Source organism: Lutjanus erythropterus, chromosome 4 (genome assembly GCF_056507025.1).
Source record: "Lutjanus erythropterus isolate fLutEry1 chromosome 4, fLutEry1.hap2, whole genome shotgun sequence".
NCBI lineage: Eukaryota > Metazoa > Chordata > Actinopteri > Lutjaniformes > Lutjanidae > Lutjanus > Lutjanus erythropterus.
Genome location: NC_139320.1, coordinates 25,677,308 through 25,703,303, shown reverse-complemented (window position 1 = coordinate 25,703,303; position 25,996 = coordinate 25,677,308). Strand labels below are relative to the sequence as shown.

Genomic DNA, 25,996 nt, shown 5'->3' with positions numbered 1-25,996 from the left:
AAGTACCCGACAGGAGTCTGTTTTGAAGGTGGAGAGATGCGGCGGTGGTGTATTTGCGTCAACAATAATAATAATAATAAAAAAAAGAAATTTGAAGGAGTGGCGGCTAGGATTTAGGAGTGGCGGGCCGCCACTCCTAAATGAATGTAGAGGAAACACTGAATTTATTATTTTCTTTGTAATACACAGATATGATGATTACTGTGTGATGACTGCAGCAGCAAAATAAACAATGTCAAGCTTTTAGGTGATCATATGATGAGACAACATGATGTACAGTAGCTAGATTAGACTCAAAATCTGAGCTGAGCGCATCTACAAGCCGAGCGAGCAGTCATGCTGTTCAAACATGAAAGCAGCAGTAAGAAAAGGCAACGGAGAAAAGAACAGGAAGAGAAGGTAGCAATGCTCCCTAAATTACATTTCTTTGGCGTTGTTAAGAATAGTCGCCAGCCCACAGACGGCCCCCCTTCTAGCACCAATTCAGCAGTTCATCTTCAATGATGCACTTGGTGGTAAAGGGTTTTCAACAGCTGTGCAGCAGGTAACTTCAGTATAGCAGGACTGATATAACAGTGCTACAAGACCAAACAGTAAACCCTCTCACAAACATCCAGTCATCAAACTGTATCACACAGCATACAGTTAAGGGGAAACGAGACTTACCTTTAGAAGAGCTTCTTCTGTATCAAGTCATCAAAGTACATCAACCTTCAGGTCAGCAGTGGCAGCAGAAGGCAGGATTTGAGTCATGATATTTCCTCAGGAGGTTTCCTATAGCAGAACCAGGTTATAAAATCGTTAGGTTATGTTATATTCCGCTGCCAGCAATATACAAGCAAAGCAGTGTCTCAGACCTAGTTATAGTGACTACATGAGCAATTCTCTTGGTACAGTTTGATTGTTCTGGAGGCAGAAACCCAACAACTCAGTTGTGAAACAGCATAGTTATCCTTTGAGACCAGTGTCCCGCAGATCTGCTTGCCTTATCCTGAAAGGCTGCAATGAATAGCTGCTTCCTGGACTTGCTCAATATGTTCATATTGTTTAGGATGTGAAACAATATTGAAATCCTGCCACTGATAATCAGGCTGAGGAGATGTTCCATTGACTGAAGCTTCCCTCCACAACAATCTGCAGCAAACTGCTGCTGGCCACGTTCCTCTGACTTGGGGTCACGGCCAGAAAAGCTTTCTCTCACTTTATCTTTGACCCTGTGGTGGAAGAAGTATTTTCATCTTTTCCTTGAAGATGCTATACAACATTCAGCAACATCCAGCAGATGCAACATTTGCAGAACAAATTTTAGTAAGCCATGATCCCTATTCAGGCTGATCACTGATGAAAATAGACATGTATCATTACGGACCCAGCAAGCTACTCACTCATCAAAGAGAAGAAAAGTCATAGATGTACAGCCGGCCCAGCTACCAAAACAAAGAACAGGGGAAATACTTAATAATAATAAAACACACACAGAGGGAGTGTGACTTAATTCTCTGCTCAGGAAACCATTACTCCACTATATATTTACATAGTATACAGTTGTTTGCTGCTATTAATGTTAACAATCTCACAATTAGAAAGTTTAAGAAAAAATTACCAAAAGCACACTGTAAAAAACTCCATTACAAGTAGCTGTACAATGAATGCGACTTGAAAGTGTGGTGGAATACAAAATGTACTTGAAATGACAACAGCAAAATTATGCAATGCAAAATTATGACCCCTGTGAAAGTAATTGTATTATAAGTTTATTATCATCAGTTGGGAAAGAATGTAGCATTTTGTTGTTGTTGTTGGTCAACATGTGGCAAATCTTTACAGTCTTCTTCACTATAGAGTAGCTTTACTCTATGATAATGCATAATACATAGATGAGCACAATATGTAAAATATAAATTTTGCAAAGTAAGACTTGAAAGCGGCTACAAGGAACTTTCATATTGTGTTGTGGACAAAAGCAGTGGTGTTTCCACCACCATACCACAAAATAAAGATCAAAATCTTAAATAATAATTGCAAATCATATAAAATAAAAATATATAATATAAATAAGAGAAAATAAAATACAATAAAAACTGCAGTGCTCCATTAGCCTTAACCCATTTCCCTTGTTTCTTTTCCAATTCTTTTCTTTTTCTTTTTTTTCATTCTTATATGTTTTCTACTATCCCAATTGTAAACTGTACTGCCAATCAGGTTGTCCACTACTGAGAATGTCTTTGGGTCAAGGGTGGGAAAGAGATTGAGAGTTCTTGTTCTTGGAAGAAAACTGAAAAGCCTTGTGTGCTATTTATTTTGTTAGATTAGAACACAAGCTATGAAAAATATTTTAGAGTAATAAATCAAAACAGTATTCATTGAGCTTTTAAGTCTTTTGTAAAAACAAATAAATATTTTTTTAATTACATGATTTAAATGCACTAAACTTAAAACTTTTCACAAACCCCCTAGCAAAATGACACGGACCTCTTATTGTGAACATCACTGATGTAACTAGTTAATCTATGGTGGCTTTTGTATTCAGCTAAACTGAGACAGTTTCGTCGCTAGTTCAAAGCTCCTTGCAGTACGTTGAAATGCAGCTAAAGTACTGTATTTTCCTCTTAATTGTAGTGAAGTACAAGGATACAGTATCACGACACGGAAATATTCACGTTAAGTCCCACAAATACGGGTACAGTACAACAGTACCTGTTAGCACCACTGCTCTGCCTATAAAACATGTCTACTGGCTAGCTCCAGTTAGCTAGCACCGTCAAGCTAACACTAATGTTAGCTTCGTAAGTGACTACACTTACACCTGCTTTAAAACCATAATACTACCTGACTAGTAGTTCTAAGTAAAGAACTACATTAGCATAACAGACATTTGGTGCTAACAAAGGCTTTTTATCGGACAAACCTACCAGAGCAAACATGAACTTGTCAGCAACGGTTCCACAGTTTTCCACCGGTGTGTCCAGGTAAATTCCATTAAAACGGTTTAAAATCCAAGATGGTGGATAATTTCTGTCTCCCTCACTAATTAAAGTGAGGCTCGACAGCACCGCGCTAAGTGCAGACACTGTATCGGAAAATAATGTTGTTTTGTCTCGAGGTTCTTGGTTTTTTCTCAGCCAAGAGCCTCTTACAGGATAGAAAATATACCGAGGACCCCTTCATATGTGTCCCTTGGAATAATCTTTGCTTACACTTCAATTTAGTTCTGTGACAAAACAACAACAAAGTCATGTATATGACAAATTCAAAATATTTGCACCATGTAAACATAAAATTAATTGCATATTCTGATTATTTTAAATAATATACAATAAAAGTAGTTAACTATTTTAGATTTTTAAAAGGAAAATATAGACTGAACTGCAAAGTCATTTGTAAAAAAGATAGATAGATAGATAGATAGATAGATAGATAGATAGATAGATAGATAGATTAAACAAATAGATAAATGCAGAGTCTGATGATTTTAAATACTATACAATAAAATAAATAATAGAAAATATGAAAAATGCCAAATTAAAATATTTAAAACAAATAATAATACTCATTTTAAATAATATACAATAAAATATAAATAATAGAAAATATGAAATAGGCCTTATAAAAATATTTAAAATATACAATAGGCCTAGCCTGGGACTTGACGTGATATGATTTGAACCTAATCCATTAACTATTTTAGATTTTAAAATTAAAATATAATTTGTTAAATGATGAAGTCTTTTGTATTGAATTATAAATAAATAAATAAATGTTTCCTAGCCTGTGTTCCACTGGTTACTGCAATGTATGGTAAGTTTTCTTGTAAAGGGTTATTTTTAATCAATATTTACGATCAAATTAAACATTTTTGTCAACATTTTCTGGTAAATATGTGTCTACTGTACCAAATCTGGGCATCTCTTAATTCTAAGGAAAGATTTATAATTCTATAACAACAGATCCCATGGGGTTCTGGAGAGCCTGCTCTGAACACTTTCTTTAATTTGTACTGAGCAGGAATCATCAGACAGAAAACCTCTCAGAACATTTCCACTCTGTCTTCTTTCGCCTCTATAACAACAGGCCTGGCCTGCATTTTTGAGTTAACCAAATACAGATGTGCTCAGCACAAAGTCCACCTCTGCTTCCGCCCCCTTATGTGATTGGCTGCTGGAAATGGAAGAAGTTTGGGGAGGAAGAATTCTCCACCCAGCTGTAATTTAGGTGTCATGATTTTCCCTTTTTTCTGCCATTTCTCCGCGCTTTCCTCACAGACACTGGCAGGATGGCCTCGGCACATGACAGAGCTGTACTCCAAGCTATATTCAACCCCAACACCCCCTTTGGAGACATCCCTGGCCTGAACCAAGAGGAGGAATTAATTGATGATGGTGAGCGTGTGCTTCTGACTTGATGTGTCTCTACATATCACATGTCACAGCTTTTTATGTTTATCATTTCACAGCATATTGAATTTATTTGAACGCGCCCCATTCCTGGACTAAAAAAAACATGACATTTTAATCCAAGTTGAGTTCTGGGTGACATTTCTGTGTTTTCCTTGCCACGGTACCTGTCAATTGAGTTTGACTGCTTTTTCAACCTGTTTATCTCCCCCTGCCAGACAGTGGCTTTGACACAGAGTTGCTGAAGCAAGTGAAAGAGTTGGAGATGCGGGGTGTCTCGGCAGCAGAGGCTGGGGATTTGCAAGCTGCACTTCAACTGTTCAGCCAGGCAATCCAGATCCTGCCTCGGCGAGCCTCAGCCTATAACAACCGGGCACAGGCCCTGCGGCTGCAGGGGAACACAGCAGGTACATGCCACAAATTCAATAAGAACCCTTTCCAGGCAGACACCACAGTGTGTCTGCACATCAGACTGTTGAGTCTGAGGCCAGCGTGACACCATATCACACCTTTGTCTATGTGAGGCACTTTGTCAGCAGTGTTACAATACACGCTCTGAATTAGCCCGGTGTTTGCTACTCTTACCTGCTGTCTGTCACAGGGGTGGCCGGGTTGTATACCCTGAATGTACTGAATCACAGGGATGTTGGGCTTTAGTCACATCTTTAAAGGGACAGTTCACCCTAAAATCCAAAATACATTCCCCTGGCCCGTAGTGCTATTTATCCATCTATATTTTTTGGTGTGAGTTGTAGAGGTTTGCAGGTATCAGCTGCAGAGATGTCTGCCTTTGCTCCAATATAATGGGACTAAATGGCGCTTGGCTTGTTGTGCTCAAAGCACCAAAAAACATACTTTAAAAAAAAATTCAAAATCTCTTTCCAGTTTCTTTAGGAACTACTATAGGAACTACTCTCTCTGTCTGCAGAAGAAGCTGCTGGAACTACTTTATTTTCTACTAGAAAGAAAGTAGTTCCTTCAGGAAACTCCTTATTATATTATTATATGTCATCTTGAGTAACCAGGTTATGTTTTTGGGAAAGAGACATTGCTGCTGAGCTTTTCACATGTATTTTCTTTGGTGCTCTGAGCACCACAGGTAGAATACTATTGAGTCCCATTATGTTGGAGAGAAGGCAGACATCTCTGCAGCTGATATCGTCAAAACTCTGCAGCTCACACCAAGGAAAACTTAGATGGATAAACAGCACTACAGGCAAAAGTAAGAATTTTTGGTTTTGGGATGAACTGGCCCTTTAAGAATCCCTTGTGTGTCAATAAAATTTTCTAGATTCAGCATATTATAAACTACAAAAATGACAGATGTACTGGAACAAGTTATAGCCTGTGCTTATGCTGAGTATGATAATATTAGAATAACTGTAAATACATCTTTTATTTGATTTTATACTATATAGTACTCGATGACAAAGTCATTTTAAGCAGTTTATGCTATCATAGAGCTGTGTGAAGATGTTTTTTTTTTTTTACTGTTTTTTCAACAATGCTCCTACTAATTTCATCTAATCTTCACCAAATTTGGTACATTAATTATTTATGAACTGACAAAAGATTTTATTTTGTTCTTTATTTGTTTTGTTTCTCTTCTAGTTGCAAGATGTGATAACTCCACTGCCTTCACTCTCAAATACCATGCACAGTTGCAACCAAACATAGATAATGTGCAATCATGTATATGCTTAAAGAAATCCTGCAGATTCTTGGTGTTCTTACCTGCCGTCTGTCACAAACGTAGATGCATGTATACAATGAATGTACAGAAATACAGGGATGTTGATGTTTTATTCATATCTTAAGCATATAAAGGTTGGAGAATTTCTTGTGCGCTTTAATGAAATGAACAAGTGTCCCTTGTGTTTTACACATTCAGTGCAGGGCAACAAAGTTTTTGCTCACGAGGCACTGTGGCTAGTGGTTTTCCAAAGTTACTTGCCAGTGAGCACTTTGACAAGCCACAATTTTGTTGTTAGGAAAACAAGTTTTATTTGACTATGATGTTCTACTTGAAGAACTAGAATTACCACTCTTATAAGTCTAAATGGCCCCTGTAAACATCCAAATCAAGGCTACATAAACTGTATGTAAAAATGTAAAATGTATGCAACCGATTAAGACAGACGGAAAAAGATTTTTTTCTTATTGCATAAAAATTACTCATTAGAACATTAATTAAAAAGATGAAAACTAAACTGAAAAAAGAACAAGAGAAAGACTGTCTATTTAAATATTAATTAACAACAATGAATAAATAATAAAAAGTAGAAGAAGAGCTGCAGTAGAATTGCAAAATCATTTCATCTAATGCATTCAAACTAATTTTTACTTTACCTTCAGTGTATGATAAAGTGCAACAATGTCATAACAAAAATGACACCTGTACTGTCAGTGTTCGAATTTCAGCCGAGGCCTACTTTGCAGCAGTGGGGGGTAGAAGGGTATGCATGATGCAAAATTATTTACTATTGTAATGTTTTTTTTAACAACCTCTGGCGAATAACTTGGTAAAAATACCAACCTATGGTGGACATGCAGTGATTTGTTTTATTAAACGGACCAGACTTACTGGAGGTTGCTTCCCATAGCCTCAGATGTTGGTCTTAACGAAAAATATTGCAAGATAACTTTTCCAGAATAAAACAACCTCTGTTCATTCGAAAGACAATGTATGGTGTGTGCATCAGGTCACCTTACTGAAGAACAAGAAACAAGACGGATGATGAGAAAACAAAACAGCAAATAAAATTTAGGAGTGAATGGAAGCAGGAGTCAAAGTGACCAGAGGCACATTTAAGGACCTAATATACTGTGGTTTTTCATTGGAAACGATGCCTTCAGGAAACACCACGTCACAATTCAAGTGAAAAGTGGACAACACAAGTCTCACAGTTAAGGAAGGCTGTGTTTAATTGCTTATTCTTTGTTGTTTTTACATAAGTCTACATTTACATTTTTTACTTTGGCCACCAAAATTAGTGGCTTGATGGCCAATGGACCCAGTTTAGTCTATCCCTAATTAGCCTATTATTTATTTCACAAACCCAAATACAAATACAAATATAGGAAAATAGAAAGTCATACAGCAAAAGACAAATAGCACCAAAAATTTCAATATTTTAGAGCTCATGTTTCTTTTAGGGGAACTGAGCTCCCCTGTATTTCAAACCCTGTTTACTGTAACAGGTTTATTATATACATTTATTTCTTTGGCATATGTGAGTATTGCATTTCACAGTCTGCAGGAGATCGTTTTGTCAACAACAGCATGTACTCAGTACTGTAACATCTCTTTACTTGCATTGTCTGCCCCTAAAATTGGAGTTTCTATTTATAGGCGGTGCTTTTCAATTTGTCTGTAACCTGGTGCCAGTTGTTGTTCATGCTGACTAACAAGATCTTCTGGATATTCCCAACAAAACACCTACATATCTATTTAAAATAATATGCAGAAAATGTGAAATGAACTGAGCAGAGGCTGAATCAGTGCTGCAGTACTGTATTCATCTGAAAATGACATTGTTTACTGCTGGAAAAGAGACATTTATTGAGATTACTGATGCATTTGTGACAGCTCTACTTTTTGGGTTCATAAAAAACATCAGATTGCTAGTTCATAATCTGTATAATATCATTTAGATGACTGTAAATACACTTTTTATTTGACTGCTTCCTCTACAATACTGAGCACTGCAGTAGACTGTCTTAAAGCCCAGACTGAGTTGCCTGTAGAGCGTGTGTGTCTCACAGTGCTCTTGTCTCTTCTCAGGAGCGCTGGAGGACCTGGACCGAGCCATCTCTCTGAGCGGAGGGACCGGGCGGACCGGCTGCCAGGGGCTGGTGCAGAGAGGCCTTTTACGTAGATTAGCATGCCAGAATGATGAAGCCAGAGCAGATTTTGAGAAAGCAGCTGCACTCGGAAGTGAATTTGCTCGACAACAGGCTGTGGCTCTTAATCCGTACGCAGCCCTGTGCAACAAAATGCTGTCAGAGGTGATCAACAAATTGCGCAACCCAGTGCCTGAGACGAAGTAGACAATTTACAGTTACTTTCACACCTTTCTTTGTTTGTGTATGTGATTAATAAAACACTATTTTTAGCTTTTAATGTCCTTTTTTTATTCACTGACTGTGGTGCTGTAAATGAGGCAAGTCAGATTTATTATACAGTATAATGCCAGTGACACACATAGATCACAGTCCTCTCATTTTCCCCCACAAAGACAGTCTAAATTAGAAACAAAGTTGTCAGGTTGAATCATGAAGCATGCGCTGCTGTGTTTAATCAAATATGACATATACGACATGTGACATCGTGTTCAGCATTCAAATACCAAGCTTGTTTTTTGGTTGCACACAGAGGAGGCACTGCAGCTCTTCTCCACTAGATGGCACTCTTGTCATGTTGAAAAGAGTCAACAACAGCAGAGTTGAAGTAATGTTTTTCACAACAAGGATGAAATAAGATGGAACAAACAGCAGTAGTCAGCTCAGTATTAGTGATATTACAGAATCTAAAGACCCCTCTCAAACACTATATCAATAAATTTGTGAAATTTGTGTCCTCAGAGGGATTATTTATCATCTTCTGTCAATAAACACTGCATAAATAGATCCATGTTGAAGCACTTTTCCTACTTATGAGCAAAATGGTTTGAGGAGACAAATAGAGGCTAATTAAATTACATCAACAATTTCAGAAATTGCAATTTATGCCAAAGTAAATTGGTCACACTTTATGTTATAGTAGTTGTAATGATAAGATATAAAAAGCTGTACTTTGTATTAATTTAGACAAAAACTAGACATAATATGTTATTTTTTAAGCAGTATAAGGCCATTTATTAGACCATTATTAGACTTTATTAGAGAGAATTTAGCGAAACATTTCACTTTAACTGAGAGGTTGTAATGGTGTAATTTATCCCCAATTACCTACTAACAAAGTGTTATAAGTACAGTTCTGTGGTAATGTGTTTGTAATTACCCTCTAATAAACTCTAATAAGGGGCAAACAGGACTAACAATAGAAAATAAAGTGCTTTAGTTTACAGTTTTGTAATGTGACCCTAATTACCTGCTAATAAAATCTAATAAGGGTCTAATAGTGGCGGACAAAGCATGCAATAATATACAGTTCAGCTCTGTTGTAATGTGGCCCTAATTATCCTCTAATAAAGCCTAATAATGGTCTAATAAAGGGTTGAATACTCTCTAATACAGAACATAGTTTTTTTTTTTTTTTTGACATATTTTGTCACAAAGTACAGCTCAATATGTCTTGTGAATGCACTGTAAAATAAACTGTAAATTCTTCACATATTGTTCAGTATCTGTCTGCAGGGCTTCAGCACACAATTCCCCTCCTGTTTCTGTACAGTAGCTGTACATGCGGAGGCTTTATCCACTTTACAGTTTAGTGGGTGCATACATATCACGTCTGAGTGATTCTAAACATGGCATCGCTCGTGTTGTGGTCCGCCCACTGAGCTCAGGGACCGTGAGCATTATCTTTTATGCTTTACTTCTGCATATTTGTCTCTGACCTCTCCCAGGCAGGCTAAAGCCACCGGCTCGGCGCGCTCCTCTCTCTGGTAGAAGGAGCAGGTTTTCAGGTGATCTGACATGGAAGGAGTGTTGCTGAAGCTCCATCTGTCCACCGAGGAAAACAGAGAGCTGAACTCCCAAACCTGCAAAACACAGACAGGAGCTGAAGTAGGTGTAGGAGGCTGCTGTCACGGCTTCTATCAACTGTACTGCAGCTATGGCCATGAGGATAGATCCATGTTTAATGTCTGTGGAATCTGGATCACGGAGTATTTTTATCACGTGTCAGGGCATGATGTTATTTCTGTGTCTATCCATTACAAATTTATACAAATTATGCCCTTCATTGAGGAGCAAATACCCAGCTGTCAGCCACACAGCCTTATCAACAACTTGTTTCCATGAATGATCACATAGCTGGCTTGTTATGGTAGCACTGTGTTTACTGGCAGCAAAGGCCTCAGGCCATTCCACATCACTGATCTCATCGGCACACTCTTTGTCCCATGATCTCTGCAGCACAGAGACAGTCAAAGTAAAAATACTCATGTGCATTTATACTATATTTATCCTTTATTACCTGCAACAGATAGGTTGGGTTTTAATATGTAGGTTGATTTGTTTGTCTGCAGGAAATCTGAACAACTACTACAGAAATGACTGGTGTAAGAGAAACTGATTAGTTTAGCATCATATCATAGTGGGGGTCGGATCTTTCAACACATCACATTACCAGATAATCTGAAACCGACTGAGGTCCGACCCAGATTTTCCCTCCAATTCTCCAGAGGGCTGAATCTGAGGAACATCACCCTAAAAGTCCTGTAGTGTGCAGCCAGCAGATATGCTAAATGCTAGGCTCATCTATGTTGAAAAGAAAACAAAACTTTGAATATTATTAAAAGATGTTGCTGGTAGACCTGTGAAAGTTACATATAGTAGGCTATATAATTGCTTCTTAAGTTAGCAAATGTTAGCAATGATATCTAACTGGCAAGCTAACTTGGACTAGATAGATAGATAGATAGATAGATAGATAGATAGATAGATAGATAGATAGATAGATTTAACTAACAGTAGCTAACATTAGCTAGCTAATTTGTGAGCGTTTTGCTACAGAGCAACTAAATAGCTAACTAGCTAATGTACATTAATTGTTGGCTAGCCAGTTAGCTTGTGCTAGTTGCTAGCTAAGGTGTGACATTACACATATTTCCCTTCTTTTGTGTCTTCTAAATGCAGACAAGCCTAGCACATAGCATATCAAGTTGGAACAACAACCCTGAAATTTGTTTGCTGAGTTGATGTCTTTTGACGTTGTATATGCAGAAACATGGCGTATGAAAGTAAATACTAGTAAATACTATAACTTTTTGGTTCATTCAAGTACTGCATAGCCTATTCAGATTTTGCTCACATATCATTTGCAATACAGTATTAGGTTGTAACCGTTGCTGTCCACACAGAGTGACCTAGAATTGTTAGAAACTTAGCATTAGCAAAATACTTTATCTTACCCTACCCTAGTATCCATGTTGTTTCCAATTTGCTTCATGTAAAAGCACATGAACACACCGAGGTTGGAATAAGGAGCACATGAATGCATTATAACCTAAACAGATAGTCAGCCATTTTACTGTTTTTACACAACTGTTTTTTCTCATATTAATTTCATCCTATCTTTGCCACATTTGGTACATAAAATATTTGTATGAGCTATCAAAGATTTTAATTTCTTTTTATTTGTTTTTTTCCTATGCCTGCCTGGTTGCTAGATGTGCTAATTTGACATAAACTGCTTTAACTCTTAAACACATCCAGCAGTTGCAAACAGAATTATTGTAGATGTCATGCACAATCATGAACCTCACGAAATCCTCTACAATTGGTGCTATTTTGTGCTTATATTGTGCTACAGAAACAATGGGGGGAATTTAAATGGCTATAGCTCAGCAGTCATGAGTCTGAATCACTCGAAATTTCAGCACTCATAAGTCCAGACAGGATTTAGATAATCTCCAAAAATCAAGTCAGCTGGGGGCTTCCGCAAGGCTCAAACCAGCAGACCACTGGGCGTCCCTGTGGCCTAGTGGTTTGAGCCATGGGGTCTAAGGTCTAGCTTAGTGGTCCAAAGTAAACACAGCATCCCTGGTTTGAATCCAGCTGTTGCATGTGACCCCAGTCACTCTTATTTATTCCGAAATGCCCTACTGTCAACTATTGAGGAAAACAAAACAAAGCAGCTACCACCCAGTTAGCACTGGTTGTCTGTATGTGTTTTATTTCAGGTCTGGATCTTGATGCAAATTTGGGCTTCCTATAGAGCTGACGTTGATTTATTTTTTTTTTAATTTATACAGGAGAACAAAGCATGTTATAAGTATAAATGATTTTTTAGCCTGACTGTCTCATCACGAGACCGTTGGTTGGAAAGTCAGCAAATACAACAGCAACTTCCTTTTCCCAAAAACTTCCTCTCAGTGCCTGACCTCCATCACGCAGCTGGTTTTTGATAAGGACACGGAAAAATTTAGCAAATCTCCAGTGGCTGCTTCAGTAAACTGTTGCCAACGCGGCTGTGATTCAGTTTGTAATATTGTCAGAGAGGACAGTGGAGAGTCTGGAAAGTGTTTACAATGCAGCAGCTGTCACGCTGCGTGAATGAGTGACATTTTCTAATGACAGCTAAACAGAATGGTGTCAGACACTAAAGGGCAACTGATATCGAGGTCTGGCCTTGTGTTTACTTTCCCTCAACTGTGTACAAGGTTGAGATCAAGGGACTACATGAGACAGAGTGGTAGCGTTTAATCAGTAAAATAAATAAATAACACAAAATTTCCTCCGCAGTTCAGTCAACACAAATAAATAGAGCGATTACTCAAACAATTCTCTGCTTACACACTGTAGTGCCGTGGCTCCAAAACTTTCCCTGGCATGCCTCCCTTCAATTATAATCAGTTGTTAATAATAATTGGGGCAGCAACTGATGAAAAATGATTCAATTTTAATTTTAGTGCCATAAAGGTCAGCATTATAGCATCAGCAAGCTCTTGCTTTTTTCCCCCCGACATAAATCATTTTGTTTCAACTTTGTGTCACTCTCCCTCATCATCCACATTCCCACCCGCAGAGACTCTGTGTAATGACATTATCTTTGGCAGCAAATTGATTTTTTATCCTTAAGTTAGTTACCTAATAATTTTAATATTACTGTTCATTTTGTATGTAATGTTTTTGAGAATTTGATAATCAGTGTCTTAGATAACAATGAGCAACATTAGCTAGCTTCTTCCATCTGATTTGCCTGATTTCCGACCTCCCTCTCACTCTCACACTCTGCCAGTGAAATCTTCACATCTGTTTTGTTTCTGTATTGTAGCTTTATCATTGTAAAAAAAAAAAAAGCAGAGAAAACTAAAAGCATTTTAACGATGACCTCAGTGTCTTAGGTAACCGTTAGCAAGCCAGTTAGCATCTTCATCTTTGTCTTGAAAGAACAAAGCAAAACTCACCAAAAACTTTTTGGTTCAGCTTTTCACTGCTCCAGCAATCACCAGCCCTGGTTTGGTCAAAATAAACCCTTACTCTCACTCCTCTCCCTGAGATATTTCCACATCTAACGTGGTGAAATGAGGGTTTATTTGGTGATCGTTGGAGCAGTGTGAAGACAAGTTGGTAAGTTTTTGGTGAGTTTTATTTTGTTTTTGTCGAGCTTGAATTAAGAGTGTTTTACAATGATAAAGTCTGATTAACCAAAACATATCTTGTGCTTTCACTTAGAAAAATAATCTGTCTGTCAGTGTCAAAACAAAAAGCACTTTTAGTGCACAAACTTTGACACTGACATTGCAACTTTACATTGCAGCCTGTTTTGGTGGCTGCAGTCTTCTTCTTCATTCAAATTTAAATTAAAACTCACCAAAACTGTCTTGGCTCATCTTTCCACAGTTCCAACAATCACCAGCTCTGATTTGGTTCAGATAAACCCCTTAATAACTGCACAAAATATGAAAATATTCTGGCTCAACTGAGGGTTTATTTCAACAAAATCACTGGTGATTGTTGAATCAGTGCAAAGACAAGCCAAGGTGTTGTTTGTGAGTTTTACTTTGTTTCTGTTGCTTCTGAATGAATATGATGATGCTGGCTAGCTAGCTAACATTGCTAACGGTTATCTAAGACACTGACATCAAAATGCTCAAAAACACTGTGTACAAAAGGAACGGTAAATATAGTATGTAGCCTGTTGAGGTAAATGCAACTTAACTTTAACTAACACAGGGATGAAAAATCACCATGATTCTTGGCAAAGCTAATGTTACCATAGTGTTGACAGGAAGTAAACAGAAGTGCAGATATACATCACACTACACTGCGCAAGAAGAGAATTAGTCGGTTCTCTGGGTTAGGTAGGGCTTTAGGGTTAGGATCAGGGTTACTCTGCTATTGATTTGTGCTATGGTAGCATTTTTTGACAAGGCAGCATAAATCAACAGAACACTGGTCCCACTAGTGGGACATAGAGCCACTGCAGCTGGGGCGTGCAAGAACAGGGGGAAAATATTGAGTGAAACTAAGCTGAATTAATATTTTTTGATGCTATAATGTTGAAAATAAAATTATCTCAATAAAAATCTCCACCTGTTTTTTTTAATATGCTGCTCACTGTAAATTTGGCTTTCATCTGATTTCATGAAGAATCCCTACCAGTGACAGCCATTAAGAATAACTATATAGAAATAGCTACAGATGGTCTTCTTAAAAGTTTTAATGGTTGATTAAAAAAGATAAAAAGTAATAAAAATGTTGGGGTGTTTGAGAACTAAAATAATAATTTTATGAATGAAAGAAAGGGTACTTGCTTTCTTTCGACATTTCCAAGAGCTTCCCCCGTGGGAATACGTCTTTTTCTCCCACTTGAGGGAAACCATCCCCCTCTCCTGCAACAACGTGGCGCACACCTCCCTCATCAGATTGGAGACCTTGGACAGCTGAGATAATGTAAAACTGTCAAGGTAACCAGCAATGTGCTGAAGGATCTCCAGGGGCAAGCTGCTCAGGGGATCCAGATTATGTTGGCCGTTTCTCTGAGGGCTGAGGGCTTTCATGCCTCCGCAGAGGGATGAAGGGACTTCTGGCTGGAGGACAAAGGCGCTGACATCTTGGCAGTACTTGAGTGTGGCTCTGTGTCCTGCGGGGTGAAACCTCGTCTGGGTGAAAGTGCAGCCGAGGTATGCTAAGGGGCAGCGTTGTTGGAACCAGCCGCTCAGAGAGGCCTGGATGTCAGAGTGCACATTCCTGAAATGAGAGCGGTATTCGTCACGGCGGAAGAAGTGGCCACACATGTAGCTGAAGGCTGAGCTTGTCTTGTTGTGTCTTCTGGTGACTGACTCTGCTTCGATGTGGACATAGAGACCATGAGGCTTGTCTGCGATGACATCAGCAAGCGATGCATCCGGTTTGAACGGAGCAGAGGCAAAGTTGTACGTTTGCGTTCCTATATCCACATAGAGACCATCTACCCCTGCGCTCTCTGAGATCAAATGTCCTTTCAGTTCCTTTTCCAGGGAGCACAGGAGCGTGGCGCTAACCTCGTCACTCTCTGGAAGATCTTCAACTGACTCATTCAAATCTGCGGTGTCAACACTCTGGTGTATGGTCTTGGCCTTGTTCGCAGGGTCCTTGAGGTGATGGCGCTTTGCTCGATAGCTGGTAGGAACGTTAAATGTGCGGACAGTTTGAACCTCAATGGGCTCCAGATTCCCATAAACAAAATCCTTTTCTCTCGGGGTGCAAGCAGCGAGTTGGCCAAAGTTAATCAACATTGCCCCATTGTGCACCAGATACATGTTGTACTCAGCAATGTTGACTTCCTTCCCTAACCTCTCGAGGACCCCGTCTTGCCATGGCGCGAGGCCAGTTGCACCATTCATGCTCGGAGCATGAGCAGCAGCATTCTCTTGGCTCAGATGTGAGTTTCTTGTCTCCCTCTGACAGTTTGATGATTCTTGCTCTTTCTTTTCTGTTCCGTTTTCCTCCTTCTTATTCAGGTTTTTGACAGTTTGCTTGCATCCATCCATCTCCTTCTTGAATATTTTTTCCCAGGAGCTGAAGCTTTGAATGCTATCTACATCTCTGCTTTTTGCTAAGGCATCCCTCTCCTCCTGGCTCAGTTCTTTTTCCTCTATCCTTGTGCAGCCATTTTCTGTAAATTCACTGCAAACTAAAGAACAGGTTGCTTCCTCTGCAGGACTGTGGACCCCAGCAGAAATATCCTGAGGGCCAGGATCCTCCTTCATCAGCTCAGGAAAAATGTTCTTCATCTTGATGGATCGAAACAGCAGCTCTTGGTCCCTGAAAGCCACGGCAACATCAAGGTTTACCTCAGTCTTAAGGTTTTCAGAGACATTTTTGTAGAAAGTCAGATCAGTTTCTGGAACAGGCCAACGGTTCCACTCCTGGGAGCAGCAGACAACGCTGGCAGGACAGACCTCCAGGTGTTTGGCCAGCCTGTGGCGCAGCATGGTAAGAGGACAGCCGTAGACAACATTGAGGCAGGGGACTGTCTCGTTGGGACAGAGGAGCTGGTGCTCCTCTTGCTTGCACATGTGCAGGACGGCACCACAGTTTTTTCGACACTTAATGACCATGCATGAGACAGAAATCTGCACCGGGACATGACAGTGGACGTTGTAGCACTTGTCACAGTGCTCATGTTGGCCCACAGGCATCTTTGTGCTCTTCACCTTAGAAGAGAAACAACATAACACAGAAGAGTAGGCAACATTTCAATATCCATAAAAGCTACAATACAATTCTGATTCCAAAAAAGCTGACGCTGTGTAGAAATTAAATAAAAACAGAATGCAGTAACTTAAAATGCCTTAAGACCTATATTCAAGTGAATAAGGTACAAAGACAAGAGAGACAAGATGTTGGGGTTTTTTTTGTACACTATAAAAACAAAAGAACACTTTGCACATTCATTTGATGAGACAGGAGTGTGGGAGACAGGAGAGCAGACCAGAAGGTTGCAAAATGACTCCTGCACATTCTCGACTTTTTGAGTTTTGCTCAAACTCTAAAGCTTTGAAAGAAACTTGCCAAAGTTTTGCTGACCTATATTTTTTATTGTGATAATTTACTTGTTTTCTTTGATATAATTTCTGAGTTTTAGAAATCCCCCAAATAATATTTCAAAAATTGTTCACAGGGAGCTGTGAACCTGATTTGTCATTATTTGGGTGCTTGAAAATTACTTGGTTGCAATTTAAAATATTAAATTATTAATGCATTAAAAATCCATTATCCTTTAACAGAGATGAACGCGTTGGTGTATCTGTGATTCATTAAAGGATTTTTAATTTATTATCAGAGTGCCTCGGGTCATTCCAGGCTGCCATCCATTACTTTACACTTTTATCATCAGGAAGTTGGACAGTCAGTATTTGTTTTTTTATTTCCTTGAAAAACACCTGATTTTTTTTAACCTTTTGCATTGCCAAAACTACCTTTAAGACCCTGTGCAGCACTCATCACTTTTTCCTCATTAAATTATTAACCATCATTTAATTTCACTTTAATCAGTTTATTCAACAGTTTTTTCAAATACAATTTTTTAGGGGATTTGACTTGATTCAGGTTGAATAAGAAAAGTAAATTATCGCAACAACACATCTTTAGTTAGCAAAACTTTTTATTTATAACTTAAGACTTAGAGTTAGGCTAAAAACCCCAAATCTGTTGAAGAAGTTGATATGAAATTTTGCTTTTCAGTGTATATTTACAGTGTAAATATACACTCATTCTGAATTTCGAGTGCATTCTGTGTTTATTTACATTTTACGCGGCTTCCCAGCGGAGTTTTCAGTTTCAAGTAAATTGAGGATTATATTTTATTACAAATCTTGAATGCTGTCAAAATGCAAAAATAAATGCATTTACCATTGTGGCTGATGAATGATCATCTGAGAAGAGATTGGAGCCAGAAATACTGTTAGAGAACATAAAACATTTCAAGATTGCATTTTTATACTGAAAACAGAAGCTACTTCCAAGAAAATTATTGTTAATGTAGGAGTCTGACTAATTTTGGATGTAAAAATAAAGATAATGGTAAGGTGTGTTTAATTATACAGGTTAATTTTATTTCAAATATTAAAATATGCAGCAGATTAAGAAAATAAATACATTAACAGCTAAACAAAAAGACTAAAAACCAAATAGTCAGTAGTGAAAGTGAACAACTGCAGCAATAACAGTAACATTTCTCACCCTTTGTTCCTCTGAGCCTGTCACCTTGCGTTTGCCAGCACCTCTGAATAACCTCTGCACTGTGTCTGGACATTATAAATGGACACAACAGAGGGGCAGACAGGCCAGTGGGACGGGGCACCATTGTCACACAGCCATTAAGAGGCAAGGTCAAGTTACAGCCCCCTCCACCGCTTCACTGTGAGAGGCGGGTGATAATCCAAGTTCTCAACAGTTTAAACTACCGTATGTTCAAAAACAATAACAATAACAAATGTGTGCAATACAATGTCTATAATGTCAACCTTTTATACTCTATTGACAGTGATTATATTATATTTCCTTACAATTATGGTAACGTTTGAAAATTTTAAAGCACTTTTTGAATCTTTTCCCTGATTATCAAATCTGTTTTTAGAGGAGAAATATGAACTGATCAATTATGAGTGACTGTCTCTTGTAAGTGAATATTTCTTAAAAAATGTATGGTGTTACATACAGGATATAGGCTTGTCTGACCTCGTCCATGTCCTCCACTAGATGTCAGTCACACACTTTCAAAAACTCCAGCAACTATTTTTCCAGCAGCTGTTCCTGCTGTCAGACAAAATTCCAGACATGGATTAGTTAAATTCTTTTGGGTTACAATGTAAGATCAAAAAGGTACTTTTAATGATGTTTGAAAAAAAGGTTTTAACATGGGTTCATTTAAATTCATCTCAAGCCTGTGCGGTTGATTTTGTCCCAGTTTGAACTTGAAAATTGAGGCAGTTTTAGGACCCATGTGTGATTTTTTGAAGGAAATTAGCTGGAGAGAAATTTATCTTCATCAAGTGATGTTTGATTCAATATAGAAGCTGATTTCTGTCTCAACACCTTGTATCATTTATGGAACAGGACCAAATAGCTGCCTCTTTGAATTAAATCACCATTCACTGGTGTCAGAACACATAGCTTGCAAACTTCTGCTGCTCCACAACAACAAGAGTTTGATGGTGCAAATACAGAAGCTCAGTTTCTCGACTTCTGCAGTGTTTTGATCGTAAACTTGAGCTGCAGCGATTAGTCAATCAAAAGGAAATGAATTGCCAATGATTAATTGTTTCAATCATTTCTTTCAAGCAAAAAATGTAAAACATTTGCAGGCTCCAGCTTCTTGGATGTGATGATTTTCTGCTTTTCATTATCATTTATGATGGTAAGTGGAGAGCCTTTAGGTTTTGGACTGTTGGCTGAGCAAAACAAGCAATTTCAAGCTGTTACTTTGTGCTCTGGGAAATTGTCATGAGCATTTTTCACTTTTTTTTTTTTTTTTTTTTTGACATTTGGTAGAATAAGATCTGATTAATGGTGGTTATGCTTTAAATTATGCTGCACCAAACTTTTAAACTAGTTTTAAATGAAGAAAGATTACATTTAAACCTCTCTTTAAACCTCAGTTTTGGTTTTCTCTAAACAAACATTAAATTTAATTCTGTTCCACCAAAACCTTACACTTTGACTTAAAATGTGATCCAGTGTTAACTTTAAACTTTGAGACGGTTTTGGAAAGACAATTCTCTGCTGAGCCTTCATGAGTAGGATAACTAGGCTAACTGACTGTTCAGCTGGCTATGACACTGTGATGTTTTGTTAACCTTTTAGCTAGCTAGCAAACAATAGGGCCTGTATATATATTTTTAAACTAGCTAAGCTTTTGGCTCACTAATTAACAATATTTCATTACTTACCTAAGTAGGGGAACTATCTGACCAACTGTTTAACTACCTAGTTTTGTTAGCTTTTTAGCTAGCTAGCAAACAATATAATTTGTTTCATTAATTTTTATTTTACACAGCTAGCAAACAATTTAATGTATATTTAGCTTTTAGCTAGCTAGCAAACAATATAACAGTTTTATTTTTTGGATAATTAGCAAACAATACATTGCATATTTTTAACCTTTTAGCTAGCCAGCAAACAATATAACTTTTGTTTACTCTTCCCTAGCAAACAAATGTTTTTAAACTTTTCAGCTAGCAAGCTAACAATATCACTTCTTTCCCCTGCTCCTTTTTAGCTAGCTAGTAAGCAATTCAAGCTTGTAAGGAACATAAAGCAGCCAAAATGCTTCCCTTTACTAGGCCCAGCACTCAAACAGCACTCAGTTTTGTTAAAGGTAAACATGCATCTCCATATTGATTAAAACTTTACTAAACAGGGATTAACATTAAATTGTGCAACAGAGCTCTGCTTGCTTTCAAATCTAGATCAGCTCATTTTAAACCTAGTTGTACAAAACTCTGATTGGTGCAAATCTTAGATTAAATGAATTGTTGTTGGTGCAACCCAGTCTAAATGATTAATCAGGAAAACATTTGGCGGATTAATCAAGAATGAAAATAATCATTAGTTGCAGCCCTATTTCAAACCACAAATTCTATATAAACCTGTCGTTCTGTGCTGTTTGTCATCCATACTGTCTCTTTCGTTCTGTTGCAGAAATACTGTGTTGTGTGGAGCAACATAATGGGGCATTGATCCAGTCTAACTAGCTTTAACTAATTACACTCATTTACATTAAAGCTGGCTGATCTATCATCCCCTTCACTCCCCCCACATCACCCCGCAAACACCTCCTGACACTCATTTTTCCACCCCGAGTAAAATGTGCTGGACCCACAATCTGCATCTGGGAGCCGTCTTGCAACTTTTTTTTTTTCACCTGGCACAGATTACAATGAACAGTTTATCAGAGGCAGCTGGTTCGCTCTCTATAGGCTCTGCAATCAGCATACATTTCATCAGAAGAGAGACAGAGAGAGAGAGAGAGAGAGAGAGAGAGAGAGAGAGACTAGTGTGGGAAAAAATACTTGCTATTTCAGTGTCTTGTTGCTATACAACAACAACACAGCTGAGACTGGAGAGCTCTGTTGTTGAGTTTAGACAATGTTAAAAGCGCTTTAAAGCAGGTGTAGGAATTAAGGATTAGTGCTGTATAATTGCTGCCAAATTTATCAATATTCAATTTCAATTAACTCTGGTTCGATCCAGAGTTGCAACTGTTTTCATGCACATTGATGGTGACGGCACATTTACAATAAGCTTGGCTTTTTGGCTTTTGCACTGATTCACTTCATTGCTGTTAATGATTAGCCTTCAGCAGACTACAATGTCACAAACTGTGATTTGAAGGTTTCAATAGAGACCTTTTTCACAGCAACCATTTTGTCATGAAATAGTTGGATAAACTCAGGTGTTACTAATGGTACTAATTAAGGTTCCATTCCATTCAGCTCAAACAGATTCAGGGGCTGTGTCTGAAATCAGCAGTGCGTGAGGTGCACACATATTCCAGGGAAATATTATAGCATGCAAGCACTGGACACTAGACCAGCAAAAATATCCCATAATGCAATGCAGTAGTGACAACAACAGCAACAACATCACAGGCAAGCATTTTGCTGCAGACCAAAATGCTAGATAACTAGCTAACTGTTTTTGGAACCAAGAGCGTAAAGGAAGGGTTAGTTGTGCAAGCTGGCTCACTGGAGGGGCTCTGCTACACTAAATGGAATGGGACCATATAGTATCACTGTTAACACCTTTTCATATCAATATGGCTGCCATAAAAAAAGACAAAAAACAAAACATTGCTAGTATAGTGGCATAATCTAGTGTTGCAGCCACACAAAAAATATGCCAGTTTTAAAAGAATAGTTAGACATTTTTGGAAATATGCAACTATATTCTCTGAGAGTTTGATAAGAAGCACAGCAAAACTCATCCCTTTTATATAAGGCTACAGCCAGCAGCTAGTTAACTTAGCTTAACATAAAGACTGGAGATTGAAGGGAAAAGGCAAGGTACAAAGGTAACAAAATCTACCTATCAATCTGTCACCTCACTACTTAACACATTATCTCATGCCTGTTTGATTGTTAGGAACAAAAGCCAAAGAGTGAAAACAACATTTCACAGTTTTATGGGGGTCATGTGCTGCACAGACAGTTTCCTGGCAACCGGTGGAGACTTACCTCTCACAGCACACGACTGTCATTTTTACGCCTTGGTTTTGTTACAAATTGAATACATGAAATAAAAACTGTCAGTGACCTTTAGAAGTACTGGTAGGTCTATTTAGACAGACTAGCTGTGCCAGTTTTGGCTAAGCTAAGGCTAACTGGTCCATCCCTCTATGTAATGATTTTTAACTATTAGCTAAAGTTTAATGGTCAATTTACCAGTTATTAATGAAGAATATTGATATTACATTCATCAGTATGCAGACTTTGATATTAATTTTTTCATAGGTGAAATTCTGACAGGTTCTTAAAGTTTCAAAGATAATTCTCCACTGGAAAAAAAATCCTTTTCAAGTTTTACTAACAGATTGCAAAGTAACAAGATGTTTAACAGAGCATAGAAGCCTCATGTAATAAAACTCTTTTTGGATGCTCAGCTTGAGTTCTTATGCAACCTGGCAGCTCAAAAAGAGGATAATTACAGCTTGTCCATTTTCTGCTGCACGAATTTGAGCAATTCTGAGGCTATGGGTTAATGATTCATGCAAGCACCATGTCATTTAACTCTAATTTAATGTTCTGAAATGTGACTGGACAGCTTTAGATGGCAGAGAGGGAAAAAAAAGTCAAACTTGATTAATATTCAAGCCATTCAAAAGCTGTCAGCAGACAGCAGGACTAATGAAAGCATCACTGGTTTCAAGTTTCACAGTGAAGTTTTGTCCTGCTTCTATTGACATGCCAACTACAGAGCATCCTTGTTTGGTCTGCACAACTTCCTATAAATTGCAGTAAATTCTTATTCCCTCTTATTACCATTCCTCTTAAAGATTGCCCCCATTTTGGGATTTCCATCTAGTTTATAATACCTGGCAAAACATATTAATAAGGCCAAACCGCACGATACGACATAGAGAAAAATGTGCCACTGCTGAATTTCCAAAGACCTGGGAAAGTGTGTTGGTACTGTGTTTATTACCGACCTCGGCCCAGCAGGGGCCTATAAATAAGCTGCAGACTGCTATGGAAATGTATAATGAAAATGTACCAACTGAATGCTGAGCTCAAACTCTGCATGAGTCTGAACTTTTAGGCTGAGAAAGCAAAGACTGCACGATTAGAGCTGACTACATGTTTTGTCGCATATGAAACACACATGAATTCAATTAAAACATGATTAGACTTTATTTTTTTTGCAAGTGCCCCCTATGACAATCAGTTGAGGTTCATTTAAAGATCAGAATATTTATTAGTGTGTCCTTAATATGAGGGCATTACTATATAACTGTATATATATAATAATACCTTAGAACAGCAACAATTAGACGGTTAATCGTGTGACTTTGATAATTGTCAGTTTAGCAAAAAAAAAAATTACCTTAAGAAATTTGCTGCTGTTCTCTGTTTTATATTGCTAGCAACTGGATATCTTTGAGTTTGGAACTGCTGGTGAGGCAAAAGAAGACATTCGAAGCAGGGGCATTTCCTGAAATCCGATTGGCCAGTATGTTAAGTATGATTGGCTATCTGCCCTGTGAGAGGCGGGAGCTTAGTTCCAGCCAACTGTTTTCTTTTGTGTGTAGCCTATTTTAATTTTATTTGAAGGTCAGTTCAATTTATGGATCACTTTACTACACAGGGTTGCGTAATGAGATGTTTGTTGTAGTTTCCTACCCACAAAAGCAAAAAACAAATGTACAACGAAAATGGGTAAATAAATAAAAATAATAAATCATGAAAATAAAATGTGGTAGAGTGCTGAGGATGAATTTGGAGTCTTACAACCTGAGGACAGACATGGACTGTAGATACACTCCTGGACAATATTTGTGCACACCCATTTTGTCATTTTGCACAGACCCCCTACTCCACATAAAGAAACTGAACCCTTAGCAATATGCACACCTTGTTTGTCTTTTTCGATTCTTTTTGACTGTTTTTCATACTGCACATACTGTTTTATACTGTCTTCAGCACAATTGTTTGCCAACTTGTCAACCTCAAGTATTCTACACATACTTTTAAAAATATCTTTTAGCACTTTGTCTACTCCAGTCAGCTTCTTTCTTTCTTTCTTTCTTTCTTTCTTTCTTTCTTTCTTTCTTTCTTTCTTCCTTCCTTCCGTCACCACTGACTAGTTTTGTGCTGTGTTGACCTGTAGTTGCCATTTGCTGATAACCCCTGGGGGGACCAGCATTTCAAAACCTTTAATCTGGATCTGAATTACCCAGATTTTGTAATCCACAGTTTTGCCATCCCATATAACACTGATCCTGTAATGTCCTGCTTTTACAACAAATTTTAAGATAGCAGACACCACCAGATACCACAGAATCAGGAATACATGATCTAAAACCCAGAGTACAAGAAAGTTGGATGCTGGTTAAAATGTACATATAAATGGAATACAATGACTTGCAAATCCTTTTGGACCTATATTCAACTGAATAAGATACACAGACAAGATGTTTAATATTCAAACTGATAAGCTTTATTATTTTTTTGTAAAAATACTCTCATTCTGAATTTGATGCTTTAACACGTTCCATAAAAGTTTGAACAGGAGAATTTTTACCACTGTGTTGCATCACCTTTTCATCTTTTTTATTCAGTAAGCGATTTAGAACTGAGGACGCTAATTGGTGAAGTTTTGAAAGTGAAATTATTTCTCATTCTTGTTTGATATATGACTTCAGGTGCTCAACAGTTCAGAGTGTCAGTTGTCGTATTTTGTGCTTCGTAATACACCACACATTTTCAGTGGGAGACAGGTCTGGACTGCCGGCAGGTAAGTCTAGTACCTGAACTTTACTGCAAAGCCTCACTTCTGTAACACATGCAGTCTTGACAGTGGCTTCCTGGAATAAGCAGCAATATTTCTGAAAAAGACATCTGGATGGCGGCATATGTTGCTCCAAATCCTTGTATGTATCTTTCAGCGTGAATATGACCTTCACAGGATGTGACAGTTACCCATGATGCCACGGGCACTAACACATCTCTGTACCATCTGGGTTTTAAACTTTGCGGTTGTAACAGTGTGGATGGTCCTTTTCCTTTGGTGCAATTTAATTTGTTATTGATCCATTATTTTCAGCATGTTTGTACAGTGATATAACAGGGTTTGCAGTTGACCGTGAAGATTTATGTGAAAATGTGCACATAAACAGTTGAGCCACCTTTAAGGGCATGTGAAGTCTCATCATTCTAAAAAAAAAGTTCATATTCGTCTTTATTGTGTTACATATCTTTTTAACGTGTTTATCAAATTTGAGTTGGGTAACGGTGAGGGTTAGGGTCCAAAACTACACCTAAAAATTTACACACCTTGGACCTTCTATGGCTGGCTTCTAAGAGTTTTATCATACTCTATTATTATTCTTTCTTCTTATTTCTATTACTCTATTCTACTTTGTTGTGTTATTCTTATCTACAGTCCACTACAATATTTTACAGACATTGCAGCCCTAGATGAAACATGACAATATTTGTTGTTATTTGATAACCTCTGACAAATAAAACTGTCTATAGGGGCAAGTAAATGTTAAATTTGGGCAAGTAGATTTCTGATCCAATTGCTTGATAGGGCAAGAGAAAAAAACATTAAAGCTGAACCCTATTTTTTGGATAAAAGAGCTCCACACATGGCAAAAAGCAAATGTGAAACACATTTTGAACTATGTACTTATTTCATGACAATTTCTAGAATGTTTCACGTGTAATAAAACCACATTTTATTCCTTCTCAAAGCCTGCTTGGGAATGTATTAGATGTGACACT

At 37.9% G+C, this 25,996-nt stretch overlaps 2 protein-coding genes and 1 long non-coding RNA gene across 3 annotated transcripts in view; 1 reads left to right on the top strand and 2 right to left on the bottom strand.

Moving 5' to 3' along the window:
- The window catches only part of LOC146328421 (uncharacterized), a 70,952-nt gene extending 67,842 nt beyond the window's left edge, over positions 1–3,110 (bottom strand). The window contains exons 1-2 of the long non-coding RNA XR_014769942.1: positions 2,913–3,110; positions 667–774 (exon numbers count right to left, since the gene is read on the bottom strand). This is a non-coding gene — a long non-coding RNA (uncharacterized LOC146328421). The remainder of the gene's footprint in view (positions 1–666; positions 775–2,912) is intronic.
- A 1,111-nt stretch (positions 3,111–4,221) lies between these two features.
- On the top strand, positions 4,222–8,517 carry ttc36 (tetratricopeptide repeat domain 36). The gene is made up of 3 exons (XM_084717431.1): positions 4,222–4,379; positions 4,613–4,801; positions 8,179–8,517. Exons 1-3 carry the CDS (start codon positions 4,274–4,276, stop codon positions 8,442–8,444), a joined length of 561 nt encoding a protein of 186 aa, XP_084573557.1. The 5' UTR covers positions 4,222–4,273; the 3' UTR covers positions 8,445–8,517.
- Positions 8,518–9,657: 1,140 nt separating this feature from the next.
- Positions 9,658–18,263, bottom strand: LOC146328419 (F-box only protein 40). The gene is made up of 4 exons (XM_084717429.1): positions 18,234–18,263; positions 17,904–17,926; positions 14,822–16,705; positions 9,658–10,099 (listed from the first exon to the last, which is right to left on the bottom strand). Exons 2-4 carry the CDS (start codon positions 17,904–17,906, stop codon positions 9,917–9,919), a joined length of 2,070 nt encoding a protein of 689 aa, XP_084573555.1. The 5' UTR covers positions 17,907–17,926; positions 18,234–18,263; the 3' UTR covers positions 9,658–9,916.
- Between the last annotated feature and the right edge of the window lie 7,733 nt (positions 18,264–25,996).

What these genes read in the sequence shown, in the direction of transcription:
- ttc36 (XM_084717431.1), top strand. Translation starts at nt 4,274, where the DNA reads ATGGCCTCGGCACATGACAGAGCTGTACTCCAAGCTATATTCAACCCC. An exon ending in GGAGGAATTAATTGATGATG is followed by an intron (nt 4,380 to 4,612) that starts GTGAGCGTGTGC and finishes TCCCCCTGCCAG; the next exon opens with ACAGTGGCTTTGACACAGAG. An exon ending in GCTGCAGGGGAACACAGCAG is followed by an intron (nt 4,802 to 8,178) that starts GTACATGCCACA and finishes GTCTCTTCTCAG; the next exon opens with GAGCGCTGGAGGACCTGGAC.
- LOC146328419 (XM_084717429.1), bottom strand. An exon ending in CTTGGAAATGTCGAAAGAAA is followed by an intron (nt 10,100 to 14,821) that starts GCAAGTACCCTT and finishes TGTGTTTTGCAG; the next exon opens with GTTTGGGAGTTCAGCTCTCT.